Source organism: Acipenser ruthenus, chromosome 55, assembly GCF_902713425.1.
Source record: "Acipenser ruthenus chromosome 55, fAciRut3.2 maternal haplotype, whole genome shotgun sequence".
NCBI lineage: Eukaryota > Metazoa > Chordata > Actinopteri > Acipenseriformes > Acipenseridae > Acipenser > Acipenser ruthenus.
This window is the reverse complement of record NC_081243.1, coordinates 2371418-2390190: the sequence shown is the minus strand read 5'-3', so window position 1 is coordinate 2390190 and position 18773 is coordinate 2371418. Positions and strand designations below refer to the sequence as shown.

General features: G+C 45.1%; 1 protein-coding gene across 6 annotated transcripts in view; it reads right to left on the bottom strand.

Moving 5' to 3' along the window:
- The window catches only part of LOC117401691 (tafazzin-like), a 49680-nt gene that overhangs the window by 11759 nt on the left and 19148 nt on the right, over nt 1-18773 (bottom strand). For all 6 annotated transcript variants that reach the window (XM_059017230.1, XM_059017231.1, XM_059017229.1 and 3 more), the window contains 5 exons: nt 17065-17150; nt 11954-12034; nt 10932-10973; nt 10745-10807; nt 3698-3750 (listed from right to left, as the gene is read on the bottom strand). In XM_059017230.1, coding sequence (XP_058873213.1) covers nt 3698-3750; nt 10745-10807; nt 10932-10973; nt 11954-12034; nt 17065-17150 — 325 coding nt within the window. The remainder of the gene's footprint in view (nt 1-3697; nt 3751-10744; nt 10808-10931; nt 10974-11953; nt 12035-17064; nt 17151-18773) is intronic.

Sequence of the window (18773 nt, the reverse complement as noted above, 5' to 3'; positions counted from 1 at the left end):
GGCTGGCTGATCTTACCTGCCCGTATCGTGGAATGTACGGAGGCTGGCTGATCATACCTGTCTGTATCCTGTAATGTACGGAGGCTGGCTGATCTTACCTGTCTGTATCATGTAATGTACGGAGGCTGGCTGATCATACCTGTCTGTATCCTGTAATGTACGGAGGCTGGCTGATCTTACCTGTCTGTATCCTGTAATGTACGGAGGCTGGCTGATCTTACCTGCCCGTATCGTGGAATGTACGGAGGCTGGCTGATCATACCTGTCTGTATCCTGTAATGTACGGAGGCTGGCTGATCTTACCTGTCTGTATCATGTAATGTACGGAGGCTGGCTGATCATACCTGTCTGTATCCTGTAATGTACGGAGGCTGGCTGATCTTACCTGTCTGTATCCTGTAATGTACGTAGGCTGGCTGATCTTACCTGTCTGTATCCTGTAATGTACGGAGGCTGGCTGATCTTACCTGTCTGTATCCTGTAATGTACGTAGGCTGGCTGATCTTACCTGTCTGTATCCTGTAATGTACGGAGGCTGGCTGATCTTACCTGTCTGTATCCTGTAATGTACGGAGGCTGGCTGATCTTACCTGTCTGTATCGTGTAATGTACGGAGGCTGGCTGATCTTACCTGTCTGTATCCTGTAATGTACGGAGGCTGGCTGATCTTACCTGTCTGTATCCTGTAATGTACGGAGGCTGGCTGATCTTACCTGTCTGTATCCTGTAATGTACGGAGGCTGGCTGATCTTACCTGTCTGTATCCTGTAATGTACGGAGGCTGGCTGATCTTACCTGTCTGTATCCTGTAATGTACGGAGGCTGGCTGATCTTACCTGTCTGTATCCTGTAATGTACGGAGGCTGGCTGATCTTACCTGTCTGTATCCTGTAATGTACGGAGGCTGGCTGATCTTACCTGTCTGTATCCTGTAATGTACGGCTGGCTGATCTTACCTGTCTGTATCGTGGAATGTACGGAGGCTGGCTGATCTTACCTGTCTGTATCGTGGAATGTACGGAGGCTGGCTGATCTTACCTGCCCGTATCGTGGAATGTACGGAGGCTGGCTGATCTTACCTGTCTGTATCCTGTAATGTACGGAGGCTGGCTGATCTTACCTGTCTGTATCGTGGAATGTACGGAGGCTGGCTGATCTTACCTGTCTGTATCGTGGAATGTACGGAGGCTGGCTGATCTTACCTGCCCGTATCGTGGAATGTACGGAGGCTGGCTGATCTTACCTGTCTGTATCCTGTAATGTACGGAGGCTGGCTGATCTTACCTGTCTGTATCGTGGAATGTACGGAGGCTGGCTGATCTTACCTGCCCGTATCGTGGAATGTACGGAGGCTGGCTGATCTTACCTGTCTGTATCCTGTAATGTAAGGAGGCTGGCTGATCTTACCTGTCTGTATCCTGTAATGTACGGAGGCTGGCTGATCTTACCTGTCTGTATCGTGGAATGTACGGAGGCTGGCTGATCTTACCTGTCTGTATCCTGTAATGTACGGAGGCTGGCTGATCTTACCTGTCTGTATCGTGTAATGTACGGAGGCTGGCTGATCTTACCTGTCTGTATCGTGTAATGTACGGCTGGCTGATCTTACCTGCCCGTATCGTGGAATGTACGGAGGCTGGCTGATCTTACCTGTCTGTATCCTGTAATGTAAGGAGGCTGGCTGATCTTACCTGTCTGTATCCTGTAATGTACGGAGGCTGGCTGATCTTACCTGTCTGTATCGTGGAATGTACGGAGGCTGGCTGATCTTACCTGTCTGTATCGTGGAATGTACGGAGGCTGGCTGATCTTACCTGTCTGTATCCTGTAATGTACGGAGGCTGGCTGATCTTACCTGCCCGTATCGTGTAATGTACGGAGGCTGGCTGATCTTACCTGTCTGTATCCTGTAATGTACGGAGGCTGGCTGATCTTACCTGTCTGTATCGTGGAATGTACGGAGGCTGGCTGATCTTACCTGTCTGTATCGTGGAATGTAAGGAGGCTGGCTGATCTTACCTGCCTGTATCGTGGAATGTACGGAGGCTGGCTGATCGTACCTGTCTGTATCGTGTAATGTAAGGAGGCTGGCTGATCGTACCTGTCTGTATCGTGTAATGTACGGCTGGCTGATCTTACCTGTCTGTATCGTGGAATGTACGGAGGCTGGCTGATCTTACCTGTCTGTATCGTGGAATGTACGGAGGCTGGCTGATCTTACCTGTCTGTATCGTGGAATGTAAGGAGGCTGGCTGATCTTACCTGTCTGTATCCTGTAATGTAAGGAGGCTGGCTGATCTTACCTGTCTGTATCCTGTAATGTACGGAGGCTGGCTGATCTTACCTGTCTGTATCGTGGAATGTACGGAGGCTGGCTGATCTTACCTGTCTGTATCCTGTAATGTACGGAGGCTGGCTGATCTTACCTGTCTGTATCCTGTAATGTACGGAGGCTGGCTGATCTTACCTGTCTGTATCGTGGAATGTACGGAGGCTGGCTGATCTTACCTGTCTGTATTCTCTAATGTACGGAGGCTGGCTGATCTTACCTGCCCGTATCGTGGAATGTACGGAGGCTGGCTGATCTTACCTGTCTGTATCGTGGAATGTAAGGAGGCTGGCTGATCTTACCTGTCTGTATCCTGTAATGTACGGAGGCTGGCTGATCTTACCTGTCTGTATCCTGTAATGTACGGAGGCTGGCTGATCTTACCTGTCTGTATCCTGTAATGTACGGAGGCTGGCTGATCTTACCTGTCTGTATCCTGTAATGTACGGAGGCTGGCTGATCTTACCTGTCTGTATCGTGTAATGTACGGAGGCTGGCTGATCTTAGCTGTCTGTATCCTGTAATGTACGGAGGCTGGCTGATCTTACCTGTCTGTATCGTGGAATGTACGGAGGCTGGCTGATCTTACCTGTCTGTATCGTGGAATGTACGGAGGCTGGCTGATCTTACCTGTCTGTATCCTGTAATGTACGGAGGCTGGCTGATCTTACCTGTCTGTATCGTGTAATGTACGGAGGCTGGCTGATCTTAGCTGTCTGTATCCTGTAATGTACGGAGGCTGGCTGATCTTACCTGTCTGTATCGTGGAATGTACGGAGGCTGGCTGATCTTACCTGTCTGTATCGTGGAATGTACGGAGGCTGGCTGATCTTACCTGTCTGTATCCTGTAATGTACGGAGGCTGGCTGATCTTAGCTGTCTGTATCCTGTAATGTACGGAGGCTGGCTGATCTTACCTGTCTGTATCGTGTAATGTACGGAGGCTGGCTGATCTTACCTGTCTGTATCCTGTAATGTACGGAGGCTGGCTGATCTTACCTGTCTGTATCCTGTAATGTACGGAGGCTGGCTGATCTTACCTGTCTGTATCCTGTAATGTACGGAGGCTGGCTGATCTTACCTGTCTGTATCCTGTAATGTACGGAGGCTGGCTGATCTTACCTGTCTGTATCCTGTAATGTAAGGAGGCTGGCTGATCTTACCTGTCTGTATCCTGTAATGTAAGGAGGCTGGCTGATCTTACCTGTCTGTATCGTGGAATGTACGGAGGCTGGCTGATCTTACCTGTCTGTATCCTGTAATGTACGGAGGCTGGCTGATCTTACCTGTCCGTATCCTGTAATGTACGGAGGCTGGCTGATCTTACCTGTCTGTATCCTGTAATGTACGGAGGCTGGCTGATCTTACCTGTCCGTATCGTGGAATGTACGGAGGCTCGTTAGGAAGGACGTCGTTCATGCCTGTGAGAACAAGCAGCACTTAAAACATGTTCTAAAAGCTCATACAGGCCCCTAACTTGTATCGTGAAGTACTGGTCTTTGTAATCTGTATAAACACGTATAATGCAGCATCCATGGTATCACATGCTTCAGAAATCCCCATGGCCTACAATATGTACATGGATAAATGACATGCACATATTTAAGAACAGTACATCCAGACCCCTCCTTATACCCCAACAACAGTACATACAGACCCCTCCTTATACATCCAGAACACTACATACAGACCCCTCCTTATACCTCCAGAACACTACATACAGACCCCTCCTTATACCTCCAGAACACTACATACAGACCCCTCCTTATATATCCAGAACACTACATACAGACACCTCCTTATACCCTGTGACAGAGAGCGAATGAATCCGAGTCAACAATCTCCCTCCCGACCTGTGATGGCGCTGTATAACAGGAACAGAGTGCCCCATACTGGATGGTTCGGCAGTTCATTCCAGGGTCAGTCGGAAGCCGGCCCTCCAGGAAGGGGGCAGAGTCACAATACCAGAAGTCATTGCCCTAGTACGGTAAGCGATGTGCCAGTCATGGATTGGAGGAGACGTGATTCAACTAGCTATCCGAGGGGGCGTGACTGAAGGGTATTTCTAAGGATGTGATGATGCAATCTGTTTCTTTGTTATAGTAATGGAAAGACCTGTAAAGGACGAGCGAAACTGAAAGTAACCGTGAGTGTTTTGTATTTGTGATTGTTGTTAACTGTTTATTTGTAATTATTAGACAGCTAAGCAAACTGGGAGCTGTCGCTGTTAAGCCAGCATCCACCCAGATTACCAGTCACACTTAACTGTGTATTCACCACCAGCACAGGAGCACGCGAAAGGACGCAGAGCCATGCCTGTACATTGCCTTTGTGTATTATTATTATTATTATTTCAGAACTAAAACCCTGTATTGTTTGGCTGTGCAATTACACATTGCTGTGTAGATGCCAGCATTATTATTTAACGGTGCCTAACCGTGAAAATAAATTAAAAGAAACTGTTTGGACCGTGAACACTGTTTGTTGTCATTGTTTGAGAACTGCATCACCTCTACACCTGTGCAATGCAAACCACTTTACCACATGTGGTCTCAGAACACGGATATGGACGTCACTGCACTATCCGGCTGCTGCAAGCGCTAGAGGATAGCTGGTTGCATAGAAAATTATTATTATTATTTATTTCTTAGCAGACGCCCTTATCCAGGGCGACTTACAATTATTTTTACATACAATTACCCATTTATACAGTTTGGTTTTTACTGGAGCAATCTAGGTAAAGTACCTTGCTCAAGGGTACAGCAGCAGCGTCCCCCACCTGGGATTGAACCCACGACCCTCCGGTCAAGAGTCCAGAGCCCTAACCACTACTCTACACTGCTGCCCTATAGAAAATGAGAGAGGAGAGATACACGGCTCTGATCGAGAGGGTTGGTATCAGTAACGGTGCACCAGCGGGACCCGTGATGACCATACCCAAGGCACGGGTGCAGAAAATGACGGCAGAGGATGAGTTGGAGGCTTATCTGGTGGCATTTGAGCGCCTGGCTACCACCGCATCATGGCCCAGAAGTACTGGGCTAGCCAACTGGGCTCCGGGCTAATCAGGGAGGCCCAAGCAGCCTGTCAGGCCATGACTGACACCGACGCCCGCCAGCACAGGTTAGTGAAGCAGGCCATCCTCCAACATCTGAACATCACAGGGGAAACTCATCGCGTGCGCTTCAGGGAGTACCTTATCAGCAGCGGGACAGATAGGTTACCCCAATGCCTTCTGTCCCTCCTTTCTCTTTCAGGTGCCATCCCACAGGACATACCGCCCGGCTGTGCTCCCCAACAATAAAGTGCAACATGGCGGCATGTTATCTGTCATCAGAAGTAGGTAAGAGACGGGGAAACGGTTGGGAGGGGCCTTGTATTGTTGTCAGTAATGCGAGTACCCATGTGGCTGTCGGTAATGCGAGTACCCATGAATTCGAGGCTGGGGCCTGGTGGGAGAGAGCTTGGATGGTACCAAACGCCACTCAAAGGGAGTCGGTACGCAGTGTGACCGAGACAGCGAGGTTACTGGACCATCCAGGGCAGAGGTTACTCCGGCCCCTCTCAATATACTGGACATGTGGGACCAAAGCGCGGACCTAGTGTGGGACCAGAAAAACAACCCCACACTGGTGCACGCTTGGGGACAGGTTCGGCCTGTTGAAGGTAAGGATGTTGAAGGCGCTGGGGCGCTAGTATATCTGCACTTCATTATCAAGGGGCAATTGCTGTAGAGGGTAAACCTTGCCACAGGCCTGTAATACAATTATTAGTTCCCCCGTCTTGTCGGCCCGAGTTTATGAGGCTGGCGCATGACATCCCTTTTGGAGCTGATAAAACAAGGGAACGCATATTGGCTCAATTTTTTTGGTTAGGGTTTCATAATGAAATGTCGAAATATGTAGCCACATGCCCAGACTGCCAACGAGTAGCGCCGGGTCGAGTGCGCCCCACCCCTTTGGTCCCACTGCCAATCATTTCTACTCCCTTTGAACGCATTGCAGTGGACATAGTCGGCCCTTTGCTGCCTTCTGATTCCGGGTATACGCATATATTAGTGGTGGTAGATCTGCAACGCGATACACACAATAGGCAGCTCCATTGAGGTCCACTAGTGCAGATGCAGTAGCCAAGGAACTAGTGCAGATTATGACGAGAGTAGGGATCCCCAAAGAGAAAATGACTGATCACGGAACCAACTTCTTGTCTCAAATGTTACAGCAGGTGTATGAAATATTAAAAATACGTCCCATCCGGACATCTGTTTATCACCCACAGACGGACGGTTTGGTGGAACGTTTTAATCAGACATTAAAGCAGATGCTAAAATGGTTTGTGAACCAAGAGCAGAAACATTGGGCATCGCTCCTTCCCTACCTCCTTTTTGCAGTGAGAGAGGTGCTGCAGAGTTCGACAGGGTTCTCCCCCTTCGAGCTCTTGTACGGCCGACAGCCTCACGGCTTCCTCGATCTGTTGAGAGAGGGGTGGGAAGAGCACAAAGGCTCGTCCAAAAGCGTAGTGCAGCATGTGCTCCTACTCCGTGATCGCCTGGATTTGGTCGGTCGTTTGGCCCAGGACAATCTAAAATCGGCTCAGCACCGGCAACAGCAGCATTACAACCAAAATGCACGGATTCTGACCTTTCGGCCAGGAGACAAGGGTAATGCTGCTTCTTCCCAAGTCGGAATCCAAGCTAAATGCTGAATGGCAGGGACCATATGAGGTGATTCGGGCTATAGGGAAAGTGAATTATGAAATTTGGCAGGCCAATTGCCGCAATGAGCAGGAAATTTACCATGTCAATTTATTGAAGCCCTGGCAGGCAAGGGAGGCCTTATTTATAGCCCCCAGCAAGGTAGAGGCCCCAAGCATACAGAGCATTTCGATGGAGTAACAGTTACTTCCAGATCAGCAGAGAGATCTGCGTAAGTTAATTGAGGAGTTCAAGGATGTTTTTTCTGACGTGCCCGTACACTCCCCCAGGTACCACGGTTCAAGAGACACCTTACCGGATACCAGAGCCTGCTGCCTTTCTAAGACTAATGGACCAGGTCTTACGCCCACATCATGAGTATGCAGCATTTACAGCTCCACCTGGCGAGAGCATCTGGCTAGGCTCACGGCCATCCTGCAGTCTCTGAGGGTAGCCCGGCTGACAGCCAACCTGGGTAAATGTGCATTTGCCAAAGTAGAAACACAATATTTGGGATTTATTATGGGACATTGGCAGGTGAAACCCGTCGCCACCAAAGTCCAGGCTTTGATGGACACGGCAATCCCAAAAACCAAGTCCCAGGTGAGGTCTCTCTTGGGGTTGGCCGCTTATTACCGACGATTTATCCCTGAGTATGTCACAGTGATCAATCTTCTAGTAAACCTCACTAAGAAAAGTGCACCAAATTCAATTAAATGGACAGGAGAATGTCAGGGGCATTTTATACCATTAAGCAAAGACTCTACCCTCATCACACCAGATTTTGATAACTAATTCATCTTCCACACCGACGCTTCGGATGTTGGTCTGGGGGCAGAACTCACCATCCTTTACGTAAGTAAAAAACATGCTCACTTGGGAGAGTAATTACTCCGTCATAGAGGAGGAACCTTACGCTACTACCTGTTGGGACATTCATTCAATCTCGTCACTGACCACGCCCCACTCAGATGGTTAAGCACGATGAAGGATAGCAACACTCGGATAACTCGGTGGTATCTGGCGCTGCAACCCTTTATGTATTTTATGACACACCATGCAGGGGAAGATCACCAAAATGCGGATTACTTTTCCTGGGAGGGGGGTGTAATGGGGAAAGTAGATTCAGCCGAATGTTCTTTCGGCTCCACTCTGAGCGGTGGGATATGTGGCAGAGAGCAAATGAATCCTAGTCAACAATCTCCCTCCCGACCTGTGATGGCGCTGTATAACAGGAACAGAGTGCCCCATACTGGATGGTTCGGCAGTTCATTCCAGGGTCAGTCGGAAGCCGGCCATCCAGGAAGGGGACGGAGTCACAATACCAGAAGTCATCGCCCTAGTACGTTAAGCGATGTGCCAGTCATGGATTGGAGGAGATGTGATTGAACTAGGTGTCAGAGGGGGTGTGACTTCAGGGGATGTGACGATGCAATCTGTTCCTTTGTTATGGTTATGAAAAGACTTGTAAAGGACGAGCGAAACTGAAAGTAACCGTGAGTGTTTTGTATTTGTGTTTGTTATTAACTGTTTATTTGTAATTATTAGACGGCTAAGCAAACCGGGAGCTGTCGCTCTTAAGCAAGCATCCACCCGGATTACAAACCCTGCACCAGTCACACTTAACTGTGTATTCACCACCAGCATGGGAGCACCAAGAAAGGATGCAGAGCCATGCCTGTACATTGCCTTTGTGTATTATTATTATTATTTACTATTATTACTTCGGGACTGAAACCCTGTATCGTTTGGCTGTGCAATTACACATTGCTGTGTAGTTGTCAACATTATTATTTAATGTAGCCAAACCAATAAAACAAATGAAAGAAACATCTGGACCATGAACACTGTTTGTTGTCATTGTTTGAGCACTGCATCACCTCTATACCTGCACACTGCAAATCACTTTGCCACATACCCCCAAAACAGTACATCCAGACCCCTCCTTATACCTCCAGAACAGTACATCCAGACCCCTCCTTATACCTCCAGAACAGTACATACACACCCCTCCTTATACCCCCAGATTCTGATTCTCTCAAATCCCAGATTTCATCGCAACTGAATATGAACAGGAAGTTGAACAAGCTTGCACGACTGCCTAGCTTATTAAAAACCTTTGCCTATATCTCACATTTCATTATTCAGGGGTACCAAAATATTTAGCAACCAAGGGTGGCATTCAATAAGCAACGAATGGCACACCCCCAGTAGCCTGTCTAAAGATTGGGAACATTTTACAGAAACGAGGATCTGCGGATAATTTCAACATGGTAAAAATGTCTAAGGATCACAGTGTATCCAGATCACACTCCCTACTACAGCAATGCTGGTTTCTGTTTCCACAATACACCACTCATTTCAATCATCAGAATTGTTGCGGGAGGGAGCGTGATCTGGATACACTGTGATCCTTAGACAGTTTAAACATTAAATAGACCTAAGTAGATAATATTTCAGAGTACTATAAAAGCCTAAAAATAGTGGTACTTGCTTCCTTACTAAAACAGAGTGCTGTCATTTGTTAAAGGCAAGCATGCAACATCCCCCTGCTGCAGACATTCTCTGTCTCTGTGTTGTGAATACTTGCCCATACATTGAGACTGCACGTTCTGCATCCACTGGATTGGTTGGAAGTGTAAGGCAAAGCTTTGCCAAGTTATACAGATGTGGAAATCGATTAGAAACAGTCCCAAAACTCGGTTACCCTCAAGGGCATCTGACATACTTTAATAAAGGTCATATATGCAGCACGTTCGTTGTCATGCTGTTTGTCCCATCCAGGAATTTATTTTTTTAATACCGAGTCAAAACAAAGAAAACATGCCTAATTCGGGTCTCAAATTCTAACTGCGTTTAAAAAGTAAGCAGCAGGTTGTTTGAAGCGAGGTGGCTGTGCTGGATCATACCTGCACTGCTGATTTGACTTGGCTACAACCGACAAGAAGACTTTTTGTTTTCTGAAAGTTATTTGTTTTACGTTCTGTTTAGCAGCCTCTGTAGCCTTTCGTTTAATTTATGATTCTGAATCCAAATAGCGATCGATCGTATTTTCTCCAAAGTCACATTAAAGACGTTCAAAACTATTTACCTCCATCTGCATGTAAAGTTTCTTTGGAAAATTTCTTCACACGATCCTCAGCCAAAATATACTTGATTTTAGCAACCTAAATCAAAATAACAATGCAACACTGACTTTGTCCCAGAAAAGCCAGTACAGACGCACCAATAGGCTGATTAAAACATCATTGTCATGTGAACAGTAAACAAGAAAGTTAACCGCTTTGGAGTATTTTTGTAAAAATGTTATCTGTCTAAGGATTTTTTGCACACAGGATGGCGAAGGAGTAATAAAAAGGCTATCTACAGAATAAAGACACTTATTGCGTCGCTTGTGCTGTGCAGCAGTTCATTTAAATATGTATTTTTCTTTCTCTCCGGTCCGGTTGCATTGGCCCCTAAAAGAGATGAATTTCACGGTGACCCCTCAATTTCCCGATTTCCACGAAATCACAAATTAGGTAGACCCCTACCTAATGCATGAATTAAAAAAAAAATCAAAACTATCAGAAATATGTTGAAAATGTGCTAATCAAACAGGGTTTGATTACTGCAATCTTTGCAACAGTTTACATGTGACCACCAGGGGCAATCAATCCTAGCAGTGAAGGTAGCGGGTAATACAAAGAGGGAAAAGAGGTTTGAAAAAGGGTGCAACTTACCGACATGCCAAAGGGGCAGGATTACTGGATTTAAATTACACTCTGCTATGAGACGTCCAATGCCTAAAACAAAAACAAAATGTAATACTTTAAAAAGATTTGTTTATCGTTATAGTTAAAGCCCCTAGCTAGGATGCAGTTATATTTTCATGCAATGAAATCCCTCCTTCTCAAAGGGAGCCCTTACCCCATTTCAGTCTGATAAACTCCTCAGTCATGTTCACCTTTCCTGGAAGATACAAGAAACATTTGATTGTATCAATGTAAAGAATCTAAGTATTGATTCTTTTTATTGACCACTATTTGATAGTGCTAGTCCACAGGCATTCTTCTATGGATCTGATCAATATTACCTTTACTGACCTTGCAAGACATTAAATACACCTTGCCTGTCTAGTATATTGTTAATTGTGGACAGTTCTTTGCTGCTGTTTCTGCTTTGATTATTATTTGCAAAGCTTCTGCAAAGACGCTTCAGTGCGGATTGTGAGGAACAGAAGAACATTTACCAACTAGAGGAGACCACTTGGCCCATCCAAGCTCACCCAGTTCCTATTAGCTGATTGATCTCTAAACTTGACTAGGTAATCCATTCCATACCCTCACCACTCTGTGTGAAGAAGTGTCTCCTTCCCTTTGTCCTGTGAGATGAGGAAGCATATCAACATTGCACAGGCCCAATGCTTCAACTATGGGCTTCAGTGCACGGCGCAACTCTAATATACATCCCCACAATCAGCACTGATGAGTTGTTGGAATGGTTAGTAAGCATGCAATTCCACAGAACATACATACTGTAATAGGCTATGAAACAGGTAAGAAACTAAAAACACATAAATGAGCTGTGCTGTGATACAACTAGTGCTGGGACAAACTCAGGTTTCAAATTCAAATATCCTATCATTCAGCACTAGTAAAACAGTATATATTTCCTTTTTTTCTGACCTATCACAATAAAAACAAACCAGGTATCCCATCACATTATCTATTAAAGAACTGAGAAAGTCTACTGCGTATGTTAATTATTATTTAAGTAATTATGTGATTTGTTACAGTGATTTATATATGAACAAATATGGTCATGTGTCCAGCAAATACATTTCAAGCAGTGTTTATTTGAATATTTATCCCAGCACTAGTTATAACCGTTGAAATGAATATTGAAATAGGCTTAAAGGGTTTGGGAACCAGCTTTCAGCTTCCGATTACCTTCTGGGAAAATATGCACCCATTCACCTCTGTTGAGCTTCTCCAAAATGAAATCCATGCCCTTCTGATAAACACCGTCACCTGAGAACAGAGATCAGCTCATGAGTGCTAGTCGGCTCCAGACCACACGGGGAGCTTGGATTGGCTTCATAAGGGAATGTGGGTTAACCTTCTGGTCTCATCTCTGCCTGCCTCAGTCGCCCATCAGGACTGAGTCATGCAATTTTCTTTTTAAAATTATTATAATTTTTTTTTAATTTTTTTTTTTTTTTTTTTGCCAGGTGCCGGGGTCATGCAATTTGTGCAAATCCGGTGAGATTTTTTTTTTTATTAGGTGACTCCTATGTTGACTGGCTGGATATACGTGGGAACCTGCCAAACAGTTCACCACCGACTCCACACAGTAAACCGTACACCCTCCCATTATACAGGCCTTTTGTTCTTTATATCGAGGGGTTTGTTATACGAAAGGACAATCAAAATGGAGGACAAACTGTTAGAGTAGGTTAATGAGATGAGATTGTGAATAAAAGTAGAATTACATGTCCTTGTTCATTTCATGTATGCAACGAATCAAACGCAGTGCAAAAAGCAAAAATCCCGAATTGAAGCTGAACTTTTATTCAAAAGCAATCTGACATGAATCCTTTCAAAGTGCACCAAATTGTAATCCAACAAGCAAGAATCTCAAGCTGGGCTTTAATTCCAAATCAAATCGACACGAAAACCATCAGATCCTCATTTTTGTTGTTGTTGTTTTTTCTTCAATCAATTTTGCTTTGCTGCATAGTTGCTGAACAAGCCTAAAAAAATAGTGCTTTTTGAAAACCTATATTCATGACAGAGATATGCCTTTTTTCAAACGATCAATATAGTTTCCAGCTTTGTTGCAACATAAAATGATTTTCGTTTCTGAGTTATAGTTACACAGTGCACACTTTTTATTAAAGCAAAAGAGTTCACTGCCGAGGTGGCAGCCCGTGCATACAGACCACGATGTTGACCGTGTGTGTTTATATTATCTTTCTTATTTATTTATTTTTATTTGGGGGCCAGGTTTGTTATAGCCAAAGGTTTGTTATAATGAAGGGCGTTATAGCGAGGGTGTACTGTATTTAAAATAATCTTTAAAAGAACAGAATGAATGAGGATAAATGTGCATGTTTACAATGTATTGAATGTGATCCAGCCCCAAAGATCGCCTCATTCGAGGGTGAACCAGTCCCAAAAGACTGCCTCATTCAAAGGCTGTACAATATAATTTATTTTAAAATAATTCAGTCATAAGTAGATCACAAGGAAAGATTAGCATGTCCTGTTATAAGTGTCTCTTTACCAGCTGTGCCATTTACTGGATGATTGATACCGTGGACTTTTTCATTTCTTGGCTTTGCTATACATTTTAAAATCATTACTGACAGAAAAAAAATTGTGGTTATAGTTTTGCCTGCAACTGTAATACAACTGAATGTATTGTTTATTATGGGCTTTCAAAACAGTTATTCCGTGAAAGCTGGCTCCCGACGGTGGCCTGTTCAGGCGTTTTACAATGTATTGGACCTAGCAGCCATCAACTCCTGGGTACTTTACAAAGAATGCACGGAGAAGAATTTACCAAGGAGAGAATATATTTTACAATTAGTAAAACTTCTCAACAAGCATATGGAACAGAGGGAGACTGCCAAGTGTGTACCCACAACTGAAGCTGGCAACCCCGCAGAGAGCCAAATGATGCGCCAACGCCAGGTTGGTAAGTGCAATAAAAATAAAACTTCGGACAGCTGTGCCCTGTGCAGGAAGACGGCGTGGAGAAGCGCATTATCTGCGTTGATTGTGAACAGCCTTAGACTCAAGGTAAAGGAATACTGTTTTGTCGAAATAAAATACAAAATTTTGACTTTTCTTTATAACTTCTTGTGCTGTGCGCTTCTGTAAAATGTTTTTTTTCTAAGTTTATTTATCTAGGTTGTTCAGTTGCTTTTGCTCATCTGATAATAAACTGATTGCTGTTGAAAAGTTAAAAATGTATTGCTATCGTTTCAGTTATATAAATATGTATGTTGTAAACCGATGTCTGTTCAGATGTTTATTTACATTTTCTTGTTTTGATTTGTAAAATAAATATGCTTTGGTTGTTCAGATGTTTATGTGACGTACTCAATAAAAAAAAATGAATTACATCTGACTGTTTCTCCGTTCGTTATACTATTTACAGTGTTTTGAATACAGCCGTCAGAAAGACTGCTGCGGGGCTTCTAGGTATGAGTAGATCTCTGGTCCTTCTAGTGTTAAGTAGTGGTATATAATGGAAGTAACACAGGGTAGGATGACGCAGGTGCAGTTTCACCATGCTGGAAATGTGAATACACAAGGTTTCTGCAGGATTTTTTTCTTTTATTTATTTTTCTTAATTATTTCTGCCTTGTTTACGCACAGGTGGAAGTTGTAAACATAATTTTTAAAATTGTTATTTCGGAAATCATATGCATTATTGATATTTTTAATATGGACGTTTTGCCCCATTCAACTAGTGAAATTTTGTTCCTAAGGTATGATCCTAAGGTATAAGGGGTCAATTTACATAGAAAAAAGGATCAGCCCTGTAAAAGTGGCCAAGTTAACAAGACACACACACTGGGGAAACCTTGCAGAAGGAACAAGTAGCTACATGAATAAAATAAATATTCTCATGCGATCCACCTTCATTTACTACACTTTTTGCCTCTTCAAGAAGAACAAGATGAACAGGTTTTTATATACGTTGAATGGATATATCTCCTAATATTAGCACAGTGCCAAACTATTAACCCTTTGCGGTCCTATGTCAGACCTGGTCCGACATTGCAATTATTCCTATCCGGTCCATTGTCGGACCCTGCCTCTGGCATCCCATATGGGCAGTCATAAGGAAACAAGCTGTCTGATACTGCATCAGTGCACAGAGACTATCACGGACATTTGCAGAGCTTTTTTGAGATGTTATAATAATAAAATAATGACTTGGATTGCATTATTGAAGAGTTTGGTGATAAAATGAGTGATCAGGAGATGATCGGTATGTACGACTGTTATTATTATTATTATTTATTTCTTAGCACACGTGAAAGCGATAGCGAACGAAAGGGTGGGGCGGGGCTGGAGATGCCTAGTGAGTGCTATGTTGATATGTAGGGCCTTTTAAACACTTTTAAACAGCGCGTCTAAAATTAACTGCGAGTGTGAAAATAAATTGGACCTGGCGTGCCTGACGCGCATTTAATAAATGGACTGCAAAGGGTTAAATAAAAAACAATCAATCCTATTAAGGGTCGTCCAAAATGATCATCAGTCACAGCAAGCGTACCCAGCGTGCTCAGCGTGCTCTTTAACAAGACCCCTCCAAAACCCAGCGTGCTCTTTCACAAGACCCCTCCAAAACCCAGCGTGCTCTTTCACAAGACCCCTCCAAAACCCAGCATGCTCTTTCACAAGACCCCTCCAAAACCCAGCGTGCTCTTTCACAAGACCCCCTCCAAAACCCAGCGTGCTCTTTAACAAGACCCCCTCCAAAACCCAGCGTGCTCTTTCACAAGACCCCGTCCAAAACCCAGCGTGCTCTTTAACAAGACCCCCTCCAAAACCCAGCGTGCTCTTTAACAAGACCCCTCCAAAACCCAGCGTGCTTTTTAACAAGACCCCACCAAAACCCAGCGTGCTCTTTAACAAGACCCCCTCCAAAACCCAGCGTGCTCTTTAACAAGACCCCCTCCAAAACCCAGCGTGCTCTTTAACAAGACCCCCTCCAAAACCCAGCGTGCTCTTTAACAAGACCCCCTCCAAAACCCAGCGTGCTCTTTAACAAGACCCCCTCCAAAACCAAGCGTGCTCTTTAACAAGACCCCACCAAAACCCAGTGTGCTCTTTAACAAGACCCCCTCCAAAACCCAGCGTGCTCTTTAACAAGACCCCCTCCAAAACCCAGCGTGTTCTTTAACAAGACCCCTCCAAAACCCAGTGTGCTCTTTAACAAGACCCCTCCAAAACCGAGCGTGCTCTTTAACAAGACCCCCTCCAAAACCAAGCGTGCTCTTTAACAAGACCCCTCCAAAAGCAGACACACACAGTATCCACCATTTACACCATACAGGGTTACTTCAGGCTTCCGTTTATATCGGACAAATAGCGTTTGCCATTCCCATTGATTTCAATAACGGCATCACTTACACCGTGTTAAGCACGCTGTATATTTTGGGCAAACTCAGCTGTTTGGATCTCGTTATGTGCCATTCACATTGATTTAAATAACTAAAGCACTGCTTATTTAATCCCTGTACGCAGTGTCGGGTTTACAGTTTGAAAATACAGCACTGACTGCAACAGCAAGCAAGCAAGGCTGGAAAGAGAAAAGGCAAGAATTCCAGTCCTGCTTTGCTCTAATATGGATGTCAGTGAAAAATATGAAAGCCCCACGTTGTGTTAGAGGAGTTCACCACCTGCCTGTGGTTTACCAGCAAACAGAACCGTCTGGATGACTGGGGAAGTGTATTCTGAAAGGCTGCGTATGTGCGTGCTGCGCTTTTAACACTGCGGCGTGCTATGGAGCAGCATCCGAATATACAGCCGAATTGTGGTATTTTAGAAAATGCTGACAAAGCTTGCCGTCCATACTTGCAAAAAAAGATCATCCAAATGCGTATATCAGAGTTCTTCGCTGGAAACAATTTGCAGTAATGTAGCCTACCTGTACAGTACATTTCTGCACTTGCATTACCTTTATGCACTTAATTTTAATTACATTCATAGGTTTTAATAAAAACAAGGGTTAATTGCTTACACTGCACCCTTGTTTTAAAAATTGGGTGAATCACGTTAACAAGTTTTTTTGAGTATGATGTTACAGTGTTTAGCGCTGTCCAGAAAAATAATCAGAATGCTACCAAAATAATAAAGCTACCCTAGAATTCCCCTGAAGTTCAGTCCTGTGTCGGGAGATGTACTTATGGTAGCTTTCCTACATCCTTTATTCTTACTTGTCTGGAGTGACTATCCTGTTGACTCATGATACAGTACTGAGGATCTGAGATTCAGCTAGTTTAAAAAAAAATGAGAAGTCAGTCATAAAGTGAAGTTACCTCTGCAGATAGGTACACATTTCCCCATGCTGAAAAACCTCGAATGGGCCTCATTTGTGAAACAGATATCGGCTGCTGCCAGCGCCCTGGAAAAAATGAAAAAACATCTCAATAACATATTTACAAGAAAGGTTAAATCTGGGGGTAAATTCTGGAACCGACTGCAGTGTTTGTTTGAAGAAAGGAGCTTTAAATATCTCAGCAGCTGTCGGGTTTGCATTAGGTAATGCTGCGAGAACAGGCTCACCTAACCTAGTGCTCCAGCACTCAGCGCAAGCTCACCAAAGGACCGGTAGTCTAAACTGTAGTAGTCCAAATGAGGACAGGCCAACGTGGACTGACTGCAAAATCTTCCACCCAAGCATAGAACGCGATGGCTCCACTCCAAACCAGGTTTGCATACATTTCTTTCTTTTCTTTTATTAATTAATGCTCTCGCTCCTCCTGTACCTTACTGTTTTTGCCTCCCTCTCGGCACCACCCTCTCCCATAGCCATTTCTACTACCTTTCCTCTACTGTTCCCTACCATGACTAACTAATATCCCTGTGATCCTCTCCTCTCGTTCACGTCCTCTTGCTTCTCCCTGCCACTGCAAATCCAACTCCTATAACCTGATCTCCCTGCCTAACCCCCCCCCCCCTCTCTCTCTGGCGCCCTTTGCCCTCTGGAATTGTCGCTCAGCTTCCAACAAAGCTGACTATCTTTGCCTTTGCATCTCACCTCTCTCTTGACTTCCTAGCTCTCACTGAAACCTGGATCTCCCCTGATTACACTACCACTCCGGCCACCCTTTCCTCTCTCTATGTCCTGTAACACTCTCCTCGACCCTCTGGACGGGGTGGGGGGAACAGGATTTCTGCTCTCTCCCTCCCTGCTTTTTTCAGTCCCCCCTCCTCTCTCCCTCTATTAGCACCTTTGAGTTTCATTGTTCTCTACTGCCCTCCTGGACCCCTTACTCACTTTCTTGATGAGCTTGACTTCCTCCTCTCCTCCCCTCCCTCTCCACCCCTGTTGTTCTATTAAGTGACTTCAATATCCACCTCTCCAACCCTAACCACTCTGCTGGGTTTCTTCCTCTTCACTCTTTTGCCTTCAGCCTCTCCTCGTGCCCCCCCTGCCCCCCACTCACAGTGGGTGTCCCAGTTGACGGGACCTTGTCTTCACCAGGGACTGCTTTCCCCCCGCCCTCTCGGTCATTCCTCTCGATATCTCCGATTACTACTTTATCTCCTTCTCTCTGTCGCTCCCATCCCTTCCTACTCCGCCGACTCCCTCTGTCACTTTCCGTCGAAACCTCCATTCCCTCTCTCCTTATCTTCTCCTCTGCTGCTCTCTCGCACCTCCTCTCTATTGACTCCCTTCTCCCAAGTCTCTGTAGACTCGGCTACCTCCACCCTCTCCTTATCCCTCACCTCCTGCCTCGACTCCCTTTGCCCCCTCACCTCTCGACCTGCCCGCACCCTCCCTGCCCCAGCCCTGGCTCTCCTCCGTGCTCCTCTCGGCTTGAACCGAACTGCGCTCTGCTGAAAAGAAATAGAACACTCACCTCTTCCAAACGCTCCTACTTCCACTCTATCATTCAGTCTTCCACTAACAATCACTGTAAACTTTTCTCTACCTTCTCCTCCCTCCTTACACTCTCCCTTCCACCCACCTATCTCAGCTGATGACTTTGCCATCGCCTTCTCCTCCAAAATCACAGACCTC